This window comes from Scomber japonicus, chromosome 16 (assembly GCF_027409825.1).
Source record: "Scomber japonicus isolate fScoJap1 chromosome 16, fScoJap1.pri, whole genome shotgun sequence".
Classification (NCBI taxonomy): Eukaryota; Metazoa; Chordata; class Actinopteri; order Scombriformes; family Scombridae; genus Scomber; species Scomber japonicus.
Window position 1 is genome coordinate 5032217 of NC_070593.1, and position 20844 is coordinate 5053060.

The following is a 20844-nucleotide window of genomic DNA, read 5'->3' on the forward strand; positions in this document are numbered from 1 at the left end:
AACAGGCTGAAGAGATTTTGAAGCAGTTTTTAAAAAAGGAAAAAGAAATTTCTAGTTAAAGATGTGAATCATGAATTTGTGCTCATTCAAAGAGTGTAATGATGGGCTGAATTACTTTTATAACAATTCAGTAAAAAAAGAAGTTTTTCTTTGTTTCCCCGCGGAATAAATATCAATAAAACATCATTAAAAAAATCGTTATCAGTATTTATGGGTTATCGGTCCAGAATTTCATCCTCAGCACATCCTTAGTTATCGAGGTATTACAATGTCCATGAAAAGCTGATTTAGAAAGGTTATGTAGATAGCTGTATATATTATCATTAATACTAATACTGCTACACTTTACAGAGCAAAATAAGCATTATGGCTGTCAAACGATTCTTTTTTTAAAATCACAATGAATTGCTGAATTTCAATAGTTCATGATAAATTGCATTTTTTAATGTTATTGTATCTATATAATACTAACAGTCCATATTAACATTGTACAGCAGTTCTAACCAGTGTATCTTGATTGGGAATCACATGAATGCAAAGAAAGTTACTTTATGAAGTTGAACTTATTGAACTTTGAGATTTATTTCAAACCACTAAGAAAAGTTAACTCAACATCTGCTTCAACCTGCAAATAAACACATACACAATAAAACGACACATTTAAATGAGATTAAAATAGATTAAAATAGGTTAAAATCAGTTAAAATGAGTTTAAATTAGCAGCGCAGTCACAACATGAGGCTGTGAGCGGTGACGTGAATAGTCTCAGTCTGTCAGTTTATGGGTCGGTCGTGTCTCAGGACGATCAGCTGACTGAAGCTAATCTGCTAACAAACTAATTATCAGTGTGACGGTTTAATCAGGATGGTGTTTACATGCACTGTAGTAACCTGCTTCCATCCAGCAGCAACTCAGGAAACACACTTCTACCTCTAACCTCTAACCTCTAACCTCTGACTCACACATCGCCATGACACTTTTTTTTTCTGGTGTTTTTTTCTTAAAACATAAACAAATATTTGACTTTGACTTTTCTATTGATTTAAAGAGCTGATCATGTTTGTACTGAGCTCACTTGTTGAATATTGAAGAAATGAAAGTTCCCAGGATGAACTAACAAGTGTTTTATTTCATATTAATATTTATATGGACCAATAATTGAATAGATATTAATAGATTCTGGACCTGTAGTATCAGCTCTGGTTTTACCTCTTTATAAAGATGTAAATGAGTCTCCTAGTTATTAAACATGTGTCAGCCTCACAAACTGAAACTACACTACACGTCATGTTTTCACTTTCTAGCTTTAAGTCAGCAAGTTAAGAATCAGCTGCTTTCTTTCTTTCTTTCTCATCTATCTTTCTTTCTTTCTTTTTCTTTCTCATCTTCCTTTCTCTCTTTCTTTCTCATCTTCCTCCTCCATTTTCTTTCTTTCTTTCTTTTCCCATCTTCCTTCTTTTTCTGTCTTTCTTTCTCGTCTTTCTTTCTTTCTTTCTTTCTTTTCTCATCTTCTTTCTTTCTTTCTTTCTTTCTTTCTTTCTTTTCTCATCTTCGTTCTTTCTTTTTCTGTCTTTCTTTCTCATCTTCCTTCTTTTTCTTTCTTTCTCATCTGTCTTTCTTTCTCATCTTCTTTCTTTCTTTCTTTCTTTTCTCATCATCTTTCTTTTTCTGTCTTTCTTTCTCATCTTCTTTCTTTCTTTCTTTTCTCATCATCTTTCTTTTTCTGTCTTTCTTTCTCATCTTCCTTCTTTTTCTGTCTTTCTTTCTCATCTTCCTTTCTTTCTTTCTGTCTTTCTTTTCTCATCTTTTCTTTCTTTTTCTTTCATCTTTCTCCTTTTTCTGTCTTTCTTTCTCATCTTCCTCCTCCATTTCTTTCTTCCTTTCTTTCTTTCTTTCTTTCTTTCTTTCTTTCTTTCTTTCTTTCATTATGTCTAAAAAGGAGATACGTGCCGGTTTGTTTTTGATGTGAGCCGCTGTACATTTAGTCTCGGTTGGCTGGAAGCGGTTTTCGGGGAAGTCAGAGGCGATATCGACCCACCGGGCTGCTGCAGGTTTTTTTGCACTCATCAGACAGATAAGGGGGGGGGGGCAGAGCAGAGCAGAGCATGGTGGCGGCTGCTGGTGGTGATGATGGTGGCGGTGACGATGATGTCGGCGGGTGTTGATGTTCATCCTGTTGGCCCCCGCTGTTTTGGGCTTCTCTCTCTCTCTCTCTCTCTCTCTCTCTCTCTCTCTCTCTCTCTCTCTCTCTCTCTCTCTCTCTCCCTCTCCCTCTCCCTCTCCCTCTCGGCGGCCCGGCAGTGGTTTTCCATCAGTTTTTCCAAAGCTCCCATTGATTCTGGCCTTTTGTATGTCGGAGGCCCGGGCCCTTTGGCGTTGGCTGTGACACTACGCTGACAGAAAAACACTGAGTCATGACAGCGCCGTTCACAGGAGGAGGAGAGGAGGGGATTGGGTGGGGGGGGGGGGCGGGGGGCGCAAAGCAGCAAGCCTTTTGTCGGCTATCCTTGTTGTTTTTTTTTAGGTTACTGCTTTGTCACAGTCAAGGAAGTAAAAAAAAAAAAACCCTGCTGCTGCTCCACAAGAGATTTATACTTCTTCTAATGTTTATTTTAAGGAACTGGAACAGGCTTAAAAAGAAGCAAACAGATTTAAATACTTCAGTACTTTTTTAACATGATTGACACGTTAAATATACATGTGTTTCTAGGCTTCATATACGCTGCTTCTCTCTTTTTTTTTTTTTTTTTGCTGTGGAGTTGAAGGAAACCCTGACATGGATCAGATTTGCAGGCTGGAGGATGTGAAACTCTAATACTGTGGGTTTGATCTTTAAATGTGTTGAAACCACTGGTGGGTGTGGGGGAGTGTGTGGAGGTGTGGGAGTGTGTGTGTGGTCGAGCTGCGAAACACCAACGATACAAACTCAAATTGTTATAGAAAATGTCTGATAAGAAAAATGAGACGCTGATATCTGGGTCAGGGATGGGATTTTGTGTCCATGTGGTTTAGTCAAATATAAAGGAGTTAAAATGTGAAAATAAACATACAAATAACACACATTCTTGGTTGTGGAAAAAAATGTCTAAGTGGTGTAACCATAAATACTTTGTACCAAATAATTCATCTTGCTTTAAAAACAGTAAATTCTCAATAAAACACCATATCAACTAGTTTGGCATGATCTTACATTATAACTTTATATTAAATGAAGTCATTATTAGTATAAGTCCACCTAAATACACTGTAGGTGGATAAAATATTGAATATGTGTCATTCTGTTGTGGTTACACCATTTGACACTCATCTTGCCATCTCTTATTTGTCACTGACTCATGTTATCTTGATGATAAAATAGAAACTTAAACAACCAGATAACAGAAAAGAAGCTGTTTCTATGAGACGGGAGGGAAATCTGTCGTGAGCTAAAGGGCAAACCAAGAGAATAAGACAACAACTTAAATCTGCATTAAATTATCATTTTTTGTGTCCACTCTCAGTAGAAACAGGTAGTCAACACTAGGCATGGGCTGGTATGAGATTCTAGCGGTATGATAACCATAAGCAAAAATATCATGGTTTCACGGTATGGCGGTATTGTGATTACAGCTCTAAAATGTTCCTAAAAGGAAGAAAAATAAAGACAGACATGTTCATTTAAGCTGAATCTGTAATGACAGTTTGAGGGGTCGTGATACTCTACGCTGCAGCTGCACCACCTGAGGGATTTCTGACCAGCACTTCCTGTCTTTGACCAGACTAAAAACAGCTCATAGAAAATTTGACGGTTTCGGTTATCGTGGCTTTTTCAAATCGTGGTATACCTTGAACACGGTTATCATCCCATGCCTAGTCAACACTGTCACAAACCGGCTCAGAGTCCTCAACAAAAATCAGTCAGTCAGTTAAATCTGCAGTGTGTGGCGTTGGTATCAGTAAGATCTGATGATGAAGCCTCATTTTGGTGTTTTGGATGCTGTTGGTATCAGAGAGCACGTTTATCCAGAACCTCCAAACCTGTTTAAATTAAGTTGAGATCTGGTGACTGTGAAGGCAGCAGCGTTATGATTCACATCATTTTCTGACTCATCAAACCAATCAGTGACGTCTTTGCCTTTTTTATATAGAAGCTTCTGAATGTATGTCTCTCAACTCACTTAGAAATGAAAGGAAAAAACACTCTGAATAATCTTTTACCTTCTTAAAGTTGATCCAGCAGTTTACTGACCGACTTCATCATTCAGTTTGAGTCTTGTTTCACTTAATATTCACTTTCTTTTAGCTCTGTTTTTACTCTCTATCATCTCCTGAGGGAAATATCTGGCTCTTAAAGCTACTAAATGCTCCACTATGTTCATTTGGTGCTGAGCAGGTAGTGTACAGTGGATGAAAACGACACTATAACAGAGCTGAGAGTGAGCCAAAACAATAAAGTTGCACCCAGGCAGCTAAAAAACCCCGAGCTGAAACTCTCCGTAGGTTTCATCACTATGAGCCGCGACCAGCATGTTGTGTTCAGGTTCAGCTCAGTTAAAAAAATGATAAGATCTGGTGTTTATTTTCATTCTCCTTCTTGCTGTATCGCGTCTCTAAGCGGCCTCAGAGCCGGCGCTGCTGTGTGTCCTGACCCTCTTATGTAACGGGAAGAGTTGGCGAGAGGCAGATATAGCGGGGGATATCGTCTCTGAAGCCTAAAATGTTTATTTTCAGCCACCGTTCTTAATAGTTTTGGAGGAGCTGAGTCGACGTGCACATCTGTCACCGGCTGCTGCTCCAAACCGCTCCCAGCTCTCTCCTTCTCCCCCACCCCCCACCCCCCCGCCCTCTGCTCTGTTCTCCATCTTCCTCCTCCTCGTGTCCTCACTCAGCCCGCAGAAGCTCGTTGTTGTTGTTGTCGTGGTCCAGGTCAAAGGTCAGAGGAGGGAGTGTGACTCTTGGGAAGTAGTCTTGATTAAATGTAAACACAGTCCATCATCCAAAAAAGCTCTGAGCTCAACATCCGCCCCCTGGATGAAGAGAGAGAGAGAGAGAGAGAGAGAGAGATTCTCCTTTTTTTTTTTTTTAGATGAAGCAGATGTTAAAAACCTTTACATGTCATTTATCGCTCCGCTTCCCAACCTGGAGGCTGGAAGTTCGCAGTGCATCATAAAAAAACTCCCCAAAAAAGTAATTTATCAAAAAAAGAGAAGAGTTTATTTCTAAATGGACTGGACTTATATGGTGCTTTTCTACTCGTTATGACCAATCAAAGCACTTTTACACTACATGTCCCAGTCCCACATTCACACACCGCTGACTCAGCATTTCTGGGTTCAGTATCTTACCCATGGACACATGTGGACTGGAGGAGCCGGGAATCGAACATCTGATCTTCTGATTAGTGAACGGCCTGCTCTATCTTCTAAACCACAGCTGCCCCAATGTAAAGGAACACATATTTACATTCTCTCTGACTACATTAATGAATAAATACAGAAGTCAAACTGTTAAATACTGAATATTGAATCCTGGCAATCAATGTTTGGTCTTCACTTTGTACGGTTTATTTTCATTATCTCTTTTATTACCTTTAATTAATTACAATTAGTCCATCAACAGCGAATTAAACACCAACAGTTTTAATAATTGATGATTCGTTCTGAGTCATTTTATAAGAAAAAAAGCCACAAATTCACGATTCCAGCTTCTTAAATGTGAATATTTTCAGTTTGTTTCAGTTTTCTGTTACAGTGAACTAAATATCTTCAGCTTGTGGACAAAACAAGATATTCAAGTGTTTAATTTTCTAACATTTTATGACTATTGGATGATTCGATGAAGCGATAATGAGGATAGTTCATCGTTAGTTGCAGCTGTGCTTATTTTCTCTATAAAACACCAGGAAACAATTTAAAATGCTCATCGTAGTTTCCCCAAAGTTCAAGTAGCTTTTCGTAGATATCGTCATGAGATTAAAATAAAATCCAATCATCTCTTAATTCACAGAAAGGCATTAGTTTAAAAAGCCATTGTTCAGCACTTTTGCTTGATGAATGATTAGCTGATCACATGATATTGATTTGACCAATTGCTGTAGTGATTCAGCACCTTTCATGTTAAGAAAGTCACAGAAACTCCTGAACAGTGAGACCTGCAACAAACACTCCTTAACTTTGTGCTTAATTCTTCTAATTCAGTTTAAAGTCTCACAAAGACCCCTCTTCTTCATTTGTGAGTTGAGATAAAAAACATCCTGAAGTAGGCGTGATCGCTGCTGAGAATCTGACCTGAGAACAAGAACGTTAACTCTTACATACTCTTCATACTCTGACTCATAATTAGTCTAAGTCACATTCATAAGTTCCCTCATTACTCATTAATACATGGTTGATTCATCTCATGGGAAAAAAAGACATTCACAATCACTGTTGTTGTAGTTTCATCATGATCTTTGAGAATATGATGAAACAACATGTTTGAATGCTGAGTTGTGATTTTTTTAAACATTTGCATATATAAGAATGTGAATCAGCTGCATGTTTGTAAACTGTGAGTCACATTAGGAAAAATCTGGCTAAATAAATGTGTATATAGTGTTTTTACAGCTCTGAAATGTAAAAAAAAGTGGGTCAAATTTGGCCCTGAGCAGTCTGTAAGGGCTCTGAGAAGAAGTCTCACTCTCTGTTTGGCTCTGAAAACTTTAGCTTAACAAAATGTAGGAAGAGCAAATGTCTATTGTTACTTTTTGGAGGTCAGTTGCAGCAAAAAGAAGAAGATCCGAGCCGTCAGATAACTTGTAAATGAAGCTGTGTTTAAATCTAAATAAGGCTTTTTTTGCTTGGGTGATTTTTTTTTCCCACCACGAAAAGAAGGTGTGATGGCACCCTCCGTCTGCGTGCGGTTTGGCCTGAAGCTGCTCAGTATCGATCACGAGACTGGGTTGTGTAAGGGAGGCCAGCGGTGACATCGTGGCGGTGGTATGTGTGTGAGTGGATCAGCGGCAGGTTTTTACATCCTCGACCTTCTTTTAACGGTCCTATCACGCTGTGTGAATCATCTCTTGGTGTTTTTCCACTAATTCAGTTTACTGCATCACATACCTGACAAAGTATTCCCACATACTCATCCAGGTGTCAGAGAGCTTGTATCTGTTATGTAGGACACGGGACAGACTGTGCCCAAAGATTTAACAAAGTCACACACTAGTTTCTGAATAAATAACTGTACTGGACTGAGTCACTTTATTTTAACCCTTTACATACTGCTCACATCACATTTGACCCATTTTTCCATTTAAGAGCTGGAAACACACCCAATACATATTTATATGCCAATTTTTCTTAATGTGACCTCAAATATATATTTAAAAAAAAGCATCATATTTTATTTTTGTGCAGCTGATGCACATTTATATATATGTTTTGTATATAAAAATGTACGGATTAAAAAAAAAAAAAAAAAATCAGCATTAACATCACATCACTAACATATATAAAATAAATAAAGTTGAAAATAAATTAAATAAAATAATAAAATAAAGCTGAAAATAAAATGATAAATAAATTAAAGTTGAAAATAAAATAAAGTTGAAAATAAAATAAATAAAATAAAGTTGAAAATAAATAAATAAAATAAAGTTGAAAATAAATAAATAAAATAAAGTTGAAAATAAATAAAATAAAATTGAAAATAAAATAAATAAATAAAAAAGTTATAAATAAATAAGATAAAGTAGAAAATAAAGCTAAGCATCAGCTGCATGTTGGTCTCCTGCAGCAGTGAAGATGTGACAAACAGCTCAGATTTGCTTCTCTGTACTCTCTGAGAGCTCAGGAGAGTATTTCCAGTGTAATGACGGGCACAGCAAGATCACAGGCTGAGTGTGACAGTGAGGAGACCTCAGGCTCTTCCTCTCCTCCTCCTCCTCCTCCTCCTGCTCCTCCTCCTCCTCCTCTTCCTCGTCAGCAGACAGACGCAGTTTGTTAACATGGCTTCCAGATCTCCATCCTGAAGGCTGACTAGAGATGATAATTAACCCTTCAGTCGTCTCACAGCCGGGAAGGAAACAGAGATTTATTATCTGTGACTCCCACAGCTGGCATTCCCTACTGGAGTGTGTTTAAAAAGTCATATTTATTATCTGTACTATAATATTTTAGGTTATTTAAGATAGGCTTTCTACAACTGAAGGAAGCAGAAAGGTGAAATCTGCTTTGGTAGCAATGAGAATATGCAATAAGTCTGATCTAGAAATACATTTAAAACCATAAAAATGACAAAGGGTCCATTCCACCTCTTTGTTCATCCTTTCTATATCTGTCCAAAATGTTCTTTTTAAAGATACTTGTCTTCTAAGTAAGCAAGAAGTCATTCAGTCATCACTTTTACATTTATTTATTTTATTTATAGCCCAATATCAGGAGACGTTAGCATCCTCTCTTCTTTTTAGATCTTTGATTCAGTCCCCAGAAAACTTTTAACAGTGAGAATAAATATAAGAGCTCAGCGGTCGATGTTAAAGCACGAGAGACGGTGAAATACACGTATCACGTTTTTACAGCCTCGTGTGTGTGTGTGTGTGTGTGTGTGTGTGTGTGTGTGTGTGTGTGTGTGTGTGTGTGTGTGTGTGTGTGTGTGTGTGTGTGTGTGTGGAGCAGCTCGGCGTGCAGCAGTGTATCTGAATGTAAAAACATCACCCGCTGTCTGTCACCATCTGTTTGCCTCTCAGGCTTCAGACTCCAGCCGTCCAGCGTTCAGGACAGAAGGCTTTCACAGGCCGTCCCCCCGGTGGATCCACCGCCGCTCCCAATCTGTCAGCGAGCCTTCGTCCTGTCACTCAGCCGTCCCCCCCACCCCCCACCCCCCCACTCGCTTTACTGTCGTCTGTCATGTCACTCGTCACTCAGAGAATAGATTCAAACTTCCAGATAAATAAGAAAATGACACAAATCAACTCTTATTTATTACTTTTACAAGATGCTTGAGCTACCAACTGATTCATATGTTTATCCAGAAAAAAAAGTCAAACAGTCGGAGTTTTTCTAGCTTTTAAAAATGAATAACTTGTTTCATATCATTATTAATTCAGTAGTGTAGACATTGTGTCTGCTTTTCAAACAAAAATAAGACATTTAGTGCTCTGATAAGTTTGGAGGATGAGGACCTGATGTTAGTGAAGTGAACCGAAAAGAACAGTTTGGTATCAGAGCGATGAACGAGGAAGATGCGCGCACACACACACACACACACACACACACACACACACACACACACACACACACCCAACCTTTTTTTTTGTTGTTGTCCATATCAACAAAAATGAACATTAAATAACAATATAAGAACAAAACAGGACAGATATAAATGGGTCAGGGCAGTATTGGTTAGATCTATCGTGTTGGACTTTGGGATGGTTAAATGAGTGATGGCGTCCTCTGGGTTGTCCTATGGGCGCTCTCCGTCCTCGATGTTTCACTGAGAGGCCCTTCAGAGGGTTCAGCAGTGACTCTCAGTGTCCCGGGTGTAGATGTCATCTACTGACTTGGGGGTCCAGTTGGGGACTTTCTCTTGGTGGATCTTCTCACACTCCCATCTCCTGGAGTAGCTTGGATGTTATCATGACTCTGAAATAGGGCTGCTCGATTATAGAAAAAATCATAACGATTATTAGGGTCAAAATTTAAATCACGATTATTAAAATGATTTTTTTAAACTTTAGAAACATGCTGCATTTATTGTCCATTCGGTTTAATTCATTTTCTCTCTCAGCAGCAGCCTTTTATCTGCTGCTTAACACAACACACAGCAGAAAATGTGCAGAGATATTAGAGCTGAGTGAGTTACCATGACGATAGTTCACACATCACTTCCTGGTTTTTAATAATTAGTCAGTGAACTCAGCATCGTCTGACACAGGCTGGAAACTCTGCACTTTTATTTACAGTTAAAACATTTCGCCGTGTGTTTCAGCTTCTGTTAAACTAACGGAGCTGCAGCGGCTTCCTGTCTAAGCTTTTCAAAATAAAGTGCATTGTCTGACGCACGCTGGAAACTCTGCACTTTTATTTACAGTTAAAACATTTCTCCATGTGTTTCAGCTTCTGTCAAACTAATGGAGCTGCGGCGGCTTCCTGTCTAAGCTTTTCAAAATAAAACCTTTGTTATTGAGTGCTATCTCATTATTATCAAAAATCGTTTCCCCCCGATTTTATTAGTTTTGAGATCGTTTTTCATCAGGCCTCGACATTAAAACACAGACAGACACGTGTTCCAGTGTAAAGACGTAAAACATTTACTGTTTACAGCTGAAATATTTGTTCTTTGCTTATCTTCTTATCATCCGTATTATTTGAACAGTGGGATTTTCTTTCAAACAGAATAAGCAGGAAGTACATCTGTGTTTTATTTGTGGCATTTTTATACACTAAAGGAATATTTTACTCACTGGATGAAATGATCAATAAACTAACTGATTATATATTATTTAAAAGAAAGACCACTTATGCATCAGAGAGTCTCCTGCTGTTTGTCCATTTGTTAGAAGATATTCGTGTAAGTGTGTGTGTGTGTGTGTGTGTGTGTGTGTGCGCGTGTGCGTGTTTTCTGTGATTTTGCTCGTCGGTGATCTAACCAGCACTCTGCGGCCGCTCCTGCCTCATGACAGATTGATGCCTTTTTATAATTTTATGACGGGGAAGCGAGCGCGGTGTGTTTTAACCACCGATCAATAATACATAGCGCTCGCTTCTCTTACAGCGGGAGGCTAAAAAGCATTTTTGGCCGTTACAAATCTGCTTGTGTCTGCTCACTTTGAATGTTGATGATGATGGGGGGGGGGGGGGGAAAGGCGAGCGTGTGTGTGTGTGTGTGTGTGTGTGTGTGTGTCAGGTCCCCCCTTTTTGACCCCAGCTGTTGTACGAGCATCTCTCAGGCAGGTTTAACTGGCTCCATGCTGCTGGGGATGTTCTTATCGTGATTTGACGCCGGTGACGACTCAATGATCACATTTCCTTAGCACAAATGTGTTGATGTTGGCGAGCACGAGCGCCAATGTTTGGGTTTCTGAAGCCATGACACCCCCCCCCCCCCCACTCCGTTATAAGCCGCCTAGGAGCGAGCTAAGAATAAGAGCAGCGGCGTTGACGTGTTTTTTCCTCGTCATCAGGAATCACATCAGGTCACCAAACATCAGACACGAGGCAGATAGACACTGTGAAAATAACAAGATCTCTGCAAAAATGAATCTGAAGATATTTTCAAATGGAAAAATCCATTAATTATCGCTGTGTGACTTAATAATTCATTAAACTGCTGCCAGAGGCTTTACAGATGCTGCTGCTGAATGTTACTATGTTCTTTATAAAGAAATAATGTTGTATAATCATTGAAACCTTCTTTTTTTTTCTTTTTCTTTCAGCTCTTCAGAGAAGTAAGAATAATGAAGATCTTGAATCATCCCAATATAGGTAAGTGAATCATACGCACACTGTGTATATATAAGCACAAACTGCTTTCATCCAGTTAAGTGGAGTAGTTCAACCTTGTGGGAAATATCAGCTTTTCTTCTGTAGAGTTAAAAAAAGATGATTTAATATCATATCTGAGAGCTTTCTGTAAGTCTAACTTTTTCTAATATGACACACAGTATACAGAAATGGAAATAAAATACAGCTAATACACATTTATATCTACAAATGTACAAGTTTAACCCATATTTATAAAAAAAAAAACAAAATCAACATTTAAACAAGTTCAATTCATCATATTCTATAAAATAGTCTCCTGGACCATAAAATGAGGATTGTGAATGTCTTATTATTAATGACTGACGGGGAATTTATGAATGGTAATTGGTATAGAGACTAGTTATGAGTCAGAACATGAACAGTATGTAAAGGGTTAAGTATGTAGCTACAGGCAGGAGGTGGTTAGTTGTAGCTCCGTCAATAATCCAGCTACAGATCATCATAGTCTGTGAGCCGCATCGACTGTCTGTGTAAAAGCTGACAGCCGACATGGAGAGAGACAGGAAGCTGACGATGTCGCCTCTGTATGCAGAACGCCAGAGGATGTTATGTCGGCTTTGTTTGGTCCAGTGAAGGAAACAAAAAAGCAAAAGGCGGCTTATCAATATTCGTCTTTACAGCCTTAACACAGGATAAAAAGCATCAAAGAGTATAATTACACAACAAATCACTAATGGGCTTTTCATATGATGAATGAGAAACAACTAATTTATGAGTGTCAGTGCTCGACCTAAATCTAGACCAAGTAGTATCCAAACCTCCCCGTCAAACGATACCTACAATCCACCCAGAGCTAGAAAATATGATGGATTTAATCCTCCTGTTGTCCTCGAGTCAAGGGAGGGAGGGAGGAAGAAGGAAGGAAAGGCGAGAGGAAGGGAGGTAAGGAAGGGAAGGAGGAAGGAAGAAGGAAGGGAGGAAGGAAGGGAGGGAGGAAGGAAGAAGGAAGGAAGGAAGGAAGGAGCGAAGGAAGGGAGAAAAGGAGAGGAAGAAACGAAAGAAGGAAAGGAATGAGGGACAGAGGAAGGTAGGAGGGAGGGAAGAAAGAAGGAAGCAGGGAAGAAGGAAGGAAAGAAGGACTTGAAAGAAGGAAGGTAGGAAGGTAATGGGGAGGAAAGAAAGAGGGAGGGAGGGAAGGAAGGAAGGAAGGAAAGAAGTGGGATGAAGGAAGGGAAGGAAGAGGGAGGAAGGAAAGAAGGAACAGTGAAAACAGATGGGGTCAGTTTGACCCGGGAGGACGACACGAAGGTTAACGCAGTGTGAGCAGCTATAACTCGTCTGTGGTGAAGTTGAGTTAGCGTTCTTAGCATTTCAGCAGCTAAGATGCCTCCTAAACGCTCTACAGTGAGTCTACACTACACGCCTGTTACACCAGATAATGGAGACTAAATATGTGTAATGGGTATCTAATGACCTACTCAGCTGGTATCGGTATCACTTTGAGGATACTCGGATCGGTGCTGATATCGTTATTGTTTAAATGATACCTAACCATATTGATGAGTCAGCTTAAACTTTGTACCAGCCAGGCTAACCGTTTCCCCCCTGCTGCTTTCAGTCTTTATGCTAAACCAAGCAAACCCACATCCTGTCTTCTAACACTGTGTAGGTAACACACAGACTAGTAATTAGCGTCTTCTCATCAAACTCTAAACAAATAAATAAATAAATAAATACTACGATCCAGGCCCGAATCTCTTCTGTTCATTTGAATTCAGGCAACTACTTTTCATATTTACAGTACTGTGCAAAAGTCTTATACCACCACCATCATACAAACAGGAAATACAATTATTAAATATTATTATTAATTAAGGTTCCTTTCAATGTAGGTTTAAGAGAGCCAGGTTCCTGCTATTGCTCAAGTGTAAGGAGAGGTCACACTAAATACTTAACACTTTAGTCTATAGCAGCTGTTTTTGAGTACTACATATACATTTCCTGTGTTAAAAAGACTATAAAGAGACTGATAAATAATTATATATATGGTCATTATATCATTGCTAAAATAACAATCTAATGGTGGCCTATAAGACTTTTGCACAGTACTGTATAAATGTTGCTGCTAATGAAGACTCAGTTATTTACATTGTGAGGTTTAGCGGGACACCTGACATGCAGAGCTCTTTGACCTTTGACCTTTCCTCTCCCAGACAGTCACATGATGATCCAGCAGCACGTTGTCACACTCTATGCTATCAGCAGCCGTCTGTTTTTATATCACACTTCAGTTTGGTTAAAGCTTTTTTTTTTTTCTCGCCCTCCTTTTGTTTCACTTCTCACAAACACAGAACAGATATTATTACATTCTTTGGTATATTTAAAAAAAAAAGAAAAGAAAATCCTGTCAGACTGGAAATGCGAAGGTTTCTGTAAAATATGCACGCCATGCAGAAAATAAGGAGGTCACGCAGCGAGGCCAACGCCAACAAAAACATCCTTGACATTTAAATAACACGCATACAAATTGAGATAATGATACAATAATATGATGTGAACTCTCTGGGCAGCTGTAGGTGATTGTAGAGGGTGATACTTTTCTTGGTGGAGAAAGAAAAGAAAGAAATGAAGTGGTTTTGATCAATAAACAAAGAGAGAGAAGACTTTTTAGGCTTTTGCACAGCCAACTGCAAGAGGAAATACCAACTAACACCAAACCACTGCACCAGCAAGAAGCCAATAACACTAAAAAAAAAAAAAACCTCAGCCTGTCGAAGGCTCGAACGTGGACTGGAAAGAAAAGAAAGGAGGAGAAAAAAAAAGAAAAGAAAGAGGAGAAATGGCACCCGTGGTTTTAGATCTGGTGTTTGGGAAGCTGACATGGTGTTTGGGAAGCTAGGTCCAACATGATCCTAAATGTCAGACCAAGGCTTTTTTCCTGTGTGTGTGTCATTGGATACACACACACACACACACACACACACACACACACACACACACCATGTGCACATCAGACGAGTCCGCCATGATTCCCCACTAATTACTTTTAATTTCCTTTCCCTGCGCTCCATGATTTCCTCTCCAGAAATGTGATTATAATTACCAGGGTGATAGTAAGCGCTTACCAGCCCATACACTCCTTTATCTCTCTCTCCCTCCCTCTCTCTCTACCTCTCCCTCCCTCTCTCTCTACCTCTCCCTCTCTCTCTCTCTCCCTCTCTCTCTCTCTCTCTCTCTCTCTCTCTCTCTCTCTCTCTCTCTCTCTCTCTCTCTCTCTCTCTCTCTCTCTCTCTACCTCTCTCTCTCTCTACCTCTCTCTCTCTACCTCCCTCTCTCTCTACCTCTCCATCTCTCTCTCTCTTTCTTTGTCTTACATCCCACCTGGTCTATATTTAGCAGCAGCAGCTCATCACTCACTCTTTTATATATATCAGAACGCTGCAGTTTAAAAGAGCAACTTTGTTTTTTTGGACTACTACAATAAAAAAAAGAAAAGCTTAAACACACAAACAGAAACTTCACTTTCTCCTCTCTATTCTTTCTCTTTTGTCTCCGGATGTCTTTTTTTTTCTTTTTGGTGTCCGTGTCCATGAATTCATTAGTGTCTCTGTGTTGAATCTCCTCCGTCTGAAGTTATAATTGAATTTATAATTTCCTGTCTCTCTCTCTCTTTCTTTCTCATCTTCAGTCAAGCTCTTTGAAGTGATTGAGACGGAGAGGACACTCTACCTGGTGATGGAGTACGCCAGCGGAGGTGAGGCTGACATTTAACTGTTTCATGTCTGGTTTATAGTTTGAAATGCACCTTTTTTATCTTTATATCATAAACACAACCACAACCAGCTTTTACACCAGAGTGAAAGTATGTCAATCAACAAAATTGTGATTTAGTGTAACCTTCCTGTCGTCCTCATGGGTCAAATTGACCCCGTCTGTTTTGACTGTTCCCTTTCTTCCTCCCTCCCTCCTTTCCTTCCTTCTTCCTCCCTTCCTTCTTCCTCCCTTCCCCCCTTCCTTCCTTCCTTCCTTCCTTCCTTCCTTCCTTCCTTCCTTCCTTCCTTCCGTCCTTCCTCTTTTCCTTTCTCCCTCCTTTCCTCCTTCTTGTTTCCCCCTCCCTCCTACCTTCCTCCTTTCTTTCCCTTCCTTCTTTGCTTCCCTCCTTCCTTCCTTCCTTCCTTCCTTCCTTCCTTCCTTCCTCCCTCCCTCCCTCCTTTCCTTCCTTCCTTCCTTCCTTCCTTCCTTCCCTCCCTTCCTCTCTTCCTCTTTTCCTTTCTCCCTCCTTTCCTCCTTCTTGTTTCCTCCCTCCCTCCTACCTTCCTTCTTTCTTTCCCTTCCTTCCTCCCTCCTTTCCTTCCTTCCTTCCTTCCTTTCTTCCTTTCTTCCTTCCCCCTTCCTCTTTTCCTTTCTCCCTTTCTCCTTCCCTCCTTTCTTGTTTCCTCCCTCCCTCCTACCTTTGTTCCTTTCTTCCTTCCTTCCTTGACTCTAGGACAACAGGAGGGTTAATTGCACATTTCTAAAATAAAAATCAGAGAAAAATAGTAAAATAAAAATAAAACACATGTGCGGTTGAGGTAGAAACCCACATAAAAGTGCTAATAATATTACATACAAACCTATAAAACAACAAATAAAATAAAGAAACGGAAAAATAAATAAATGAACTATAAAAATCTGCATCCCAACCCTAACCCAGCTGCTTCACAGAAGAGCAGATATAGATGGTAGACATATGCGTACGGTGCTCTGCTCCCAGGGTCCCGACTATAATTTATTAACAGCAAATGTGATAAATGTGTGTGTTAATAATTTAAACACTGTGGGAGCTGCATATATAGTCTGCACTCTGCTTCTGCTTCGACCAGAGAAGGGGGGGAATATAAAGTAGACGAGTATAAATCTGAGTTTAGTCATAGTGTTGGTGAATGTTGTGTAAGTCTGTAACTTTGAACTGAATCGTGTGAAATCGCATCAGTAAATGTGCCATGAGGGTTCGAATGAAGTTTATAATGTGTTAGTTTGAAGAGGACGACACGCTTCCTCTCACTCAGTGAAACAGGATCAGTTTAGTTCCTCCTCCTCTTCCTCCTCCTCCTCTTCCTCCTCTGCGGCCTCACACACCTGGTTGTGACTGAATCTCTCTCTCTGGATCTTCACTCTCACGCGTCCTCATAGTAATTACTTGATAAATGGTTTTGTGCTACAGCAGTTAAAGAAGATTGGGAGTTGTGCTCAAACGGAGGAAGGAGGAGGAAATAACATTTCCAGGAACCATTTTTTACAAATGTGGACTAATGTGTTAGAGTTCAGAGAGCTCATAAACAAGCGATGATGAAGGTGATACGTGACATTACAATGAATAAATTCTCATATTTATCACTGTCGCTGCACAAACATCACACACAAGAAACACAAATGCAAACAAAACATGATTGAATATAAAACAAACACAAAAGAAAGCAAAACTGGAGCATTTGATCAGCAATAATATATAAATGTTAACCCCAGATGTTCCGACTGGGCCGATCATTTACACCTTTAATTTAATGCTGGTGTTTTTTGACCCTCATGGCCACCGTATACTTAAAAACGACTACTGCAGCAAAGTTGGAGCTCCAGTTATTAATCGATTAGTTGCCAAATGTGAAGTTAATCTGCTTCGATAATTAGTTAATTGTTCTTTTATTTATTTATTTTTTCAAATACTCTGATTCCAAATTCTCAAAAGTGAATATTTTCTGGTTTCTATGACAGTAAACTTGAGTATCTGTAGGTTTTAGACTAGAACTGGGCAATATATCGATATTATATCTATATGATGACAGATATCTTCTTAGATATTGGATATTGTAATATCCTGATATGGCTTAAGTCTTTTCTTTTCCCATTTTAAAGGCTGCATTACAGTAAACTGATGTATTTTCTACATTTAGCAGACTTTTCTAGCTGTTCTATTATCTTCCTTTTCCCACTAAGTCATCAAATCCACTTTACTGATTATTATTTATCAATAATCTCATTGAGTAAATATTTTGAGATCAATATCAAGTTCTCATATTTGATTTTGTCCATATCGCCCACCAACTTGTAGTCAAAATAAGGCATTTGATGGCGCCACTCTTGGCTTTGGGTAACACAAATCAACACTTCCTGTCATTTTCTGAACCAAACAACTAATAGAAATAAGAAACATATTAATCGATAATGAAAATAAACATTAGTTGCAGCCCTAAAACAACAACCAGTGTGTTAACTCTAAGGTTTCTTTTGGCGAGATCTATTAAAAGTTGCTCATTTGAATGCAGCATCACGCGTACACAGGACCCTGAAAGCACATCTCGTCATTGATTCCTTGGAAAGGTCGAATTCGGACGGTTGAGCCAAGCGGAGATGACAAATTGCGAAGACCTGCCCGCCGAGGAACAAATCACATTACCGCCGAGATGGGAACTATGATCATAGGCCAATTGCATTAGATCTTAATGAAGTAAATCTAATATATTTCTTTCAAGTTTGGCATCGATTTTCTTGGAATTCATGCAGAATCTCAAGGCGACCCCCTCAGCTCTCTGAAGCACGGCAGATCGCCGCCAGCATTGCATGGATATCTCCCAAAAAAGTTGTGCGTTTCACTGGCAGATTAGCTCATGAAATTTATTACAGGAACAATGTTGAAACTGCAAAATTGACCAGATTTGAAAGGGAATAAATCTTATTAGTGAGCAATAAGACGGAGGAAAAAAGAATCAGTGTAAAGTAAAACCATGATTTACTGCAACAGAATGAAGAGGATTTACTGTGGAAACGCTTCCTGCTCAGTGCTGCCCCCTGCTGGCTGGAAGATAATTGCAGTAATACCTACAAATTAAAACTGTAACCTCATTTTCACATCTTTGAACTCACCAGTCACAGTGTGAGGAAGCACTGTGGTAGTGTGTCGCCCAGTGTATAATTAATAAGTTCATTGTTTTATGTGTAAGGCAAAATCAGGCTTGACTTAACCCTCCTGTTGTCCTTGAGTCAGGGAAGGAAGGGAAGAAAGGGAGGAAGAAGGAAGGGAATGAAGGAAGAAGGAAGGAGGGAGGGAGGGAGGGAGAATGGAAAAGAGGAAGGTAGGTAGGAAGGACAGAGGAAAGTAGGAAGGAAGAAAGGAAGGAAAGACGGAGGGAGGGAGGGAGGAAGGAAGGAAGGAAGGAAAGACGGAGGGAGGGAGGGAGGAAAGACAGAAGGAAGGAAGAAAGGGGGTGGAGGAAGGAAAGAAGGAAGGGAGCAAGGAAAGAAGGAACAGTCAAACACACACACCCTTCTCCATGAATCAATGATGGCTACTATAACAGCTTCTTCATAATATATATAAACCTCTAAACCTTTATTTACTAATTAATACCATCATACAATATACACATTGTTTACTAATATAAGTGTTAGTTCATACGTTTAACATATACATACATAGATATAAACTCACTGAATTATTTGTTAAAGTAATGTGACACCAGCTCGGCCCGTTGTCACAGATACCTGATCCAGCTATTTGAGTCCAAGATCCGATTTCACTATTAGTGCATCTCCGTTACACACTTCAAACAGGTCATGAGCAAATTTTCTGCTCGTTAAGACCAGACGGGGAGTTCTGGTCCTCTGAAATGAGGCCAACGCAGAAGTAACTTAGAACTCTATACAAGTCAATGGAGAATTCACCAACTTCTCACTTGATTTCTAACCTCAGTAAACGTTTTCAAAATGTGTTTATGGTCTCAATCGCTAGTTTAAAGCCTTCTTCAATGCAGTATGATGTTCATTTGGGACATTTTGGCCTCCCTGATTTTATATGTGACGATAAAGCAGGGTATGCATTAGGGCGTGGCTACGTCCTGATTGACAGGTTGATTGACCAATGTCCTCGAGATCCATCCCTCGCAACCATAGCAACCTCCCCGCTCCGCTCATGACTCTGCCTCATGCCCATATAAGTAGAAACTGTGTTTTTATTTTTCCCAGCATGCACCTGAAATTTTCAAGATGGCGCTGCCTAGATTCGAAACTATTAGCTTCCGAGCAGAAGTCCACAAACCAATGGGTGACGTCACAGATGTTACGTCTATTTCTTCTATACAGTCTATGGTTAGGACGAATAACTACAACCTGAAACGTTCCTAAATGTCTAAAAATCACATTTAAACCTTTTTTAAACGTTGATTCACATTAAACTACTTACGTAAAAACTAAAATGTGTTTTTTCTCGGTCTACATCAGCAGCACTTGAGCTGGCTGCCTAAATAATCAAGAAACCCATTTAAAACACTCTTTGTAAGACGTATCAGTTACAATAAATATAAAACTCAGACTGACAATAAAAGCAAAGCAAACTAAAGCTGACTGTTCTCTGTTGGAATAAATGATGGTTTCTGTTACTTTTAATGTGTTTTCATAGCTTGTGGGGTCAGTAAGAAGATTTCCTACCATGCAAGCATCATATTTTCAGATTTTCCTTCCCAAGAATAAACTATTGTTAAAGAGAAATGTACGAGTCCTGGGAGTAAATCCACTTCGGACCACGATATGTAGCTTAGTGTAACTGGATCGGGGCTAACCGCCTGCTTCCGTGCACTCAAACCAGGGCAAATCTTAGCCGAGTAATGTAGCTCAAGAAGTCGCCTCAACATGATTTAATCACAGAGAAATGTCACGTCGGCAGAATTTTAACCTCGTATCATCACATTTGTAGAAGATATATTGTTTTTAAACTGGTTTTCTTCTCATTTCTTAGAGAATATCACAGTTTGCTCACCATTTTTCTCCCAGTTTGTTTTCTTTAATCTAGTTTCTCATGTACAGCACCCTTTTGCTCTGACATGCAAAGTGTTAGCAGGCACACTCTGTCTTTAGCAGTTGAGTCAGAGAGAGAGAGAGAGAGAGAGAGAGAGAGAGAGAGAGTTGATAGAGCTCTGGAGTAGAGAAACGTACACTGTGACCACCTCTGCAGGTCAGCGCTGAGAGACTGGGAGGGTTTTAGAGGATTCAGGAAAAGAGGGGGAGGCGTTTTTCCCTCTCCTTTTTTTTTTTTTCTTGTTGTTGCTTGTTGTTTTACTCAGTTCCTATTTTTCGCCTTTATACACACACACACACACACACACACACACACACACACACACACACACACACACACACACACACACACACACACACATAAAGCAGCCGATCAAGTTCAATTAGCACACGAGCAATCGCAGTCACGTTTTGGCTGGAAGTGTGTAGAAGTGTGGGCCGAAGGAGAAGGAAGGGTCTGCTGCTTCTGCTGCTGCTACTGCCTCTGCTGCTGCTGCTGCTGGAGCCCAGCTCGGCAGCAGCTTGTGCCTCCAGGAGAGGCTCAGTGTGTGTGCGGAGGAGGCCGAGAAACACC

General features: G+C 39.7%; 1 protein-coding gene across 4 annotated transcripts in view; it reads left to right on the forward strand.

Annotated features, from left to right (window-relative positions):
- Positions 1-20844, forward strand: part of LOC128375665 (MAP/microtubule affinity-regulating kinase 3-like) — a 45629-nt gene that overhangs the window by 13036 nt on the left and 11749 nt on the right. For 2 of the 4 annotated variants that reach the window (XM_053336059.1, XM_053336060.1), the window contains exons 4-5: positions 11396-11444; positions 15133-15198. In XM_053336059.1, coding sequence (XP_053192034.1) covers positions 11396-11444; positions 15133-15198 — 115 coding nt within the window. The remainder of the gene's footprint in view (positions 1-11395; positions 11445-15132; positions 15199-20844) is intronic. The other 2 variants (XM_053336061.1, XM_053336062.1) reach the window with 1 other exon arrangement.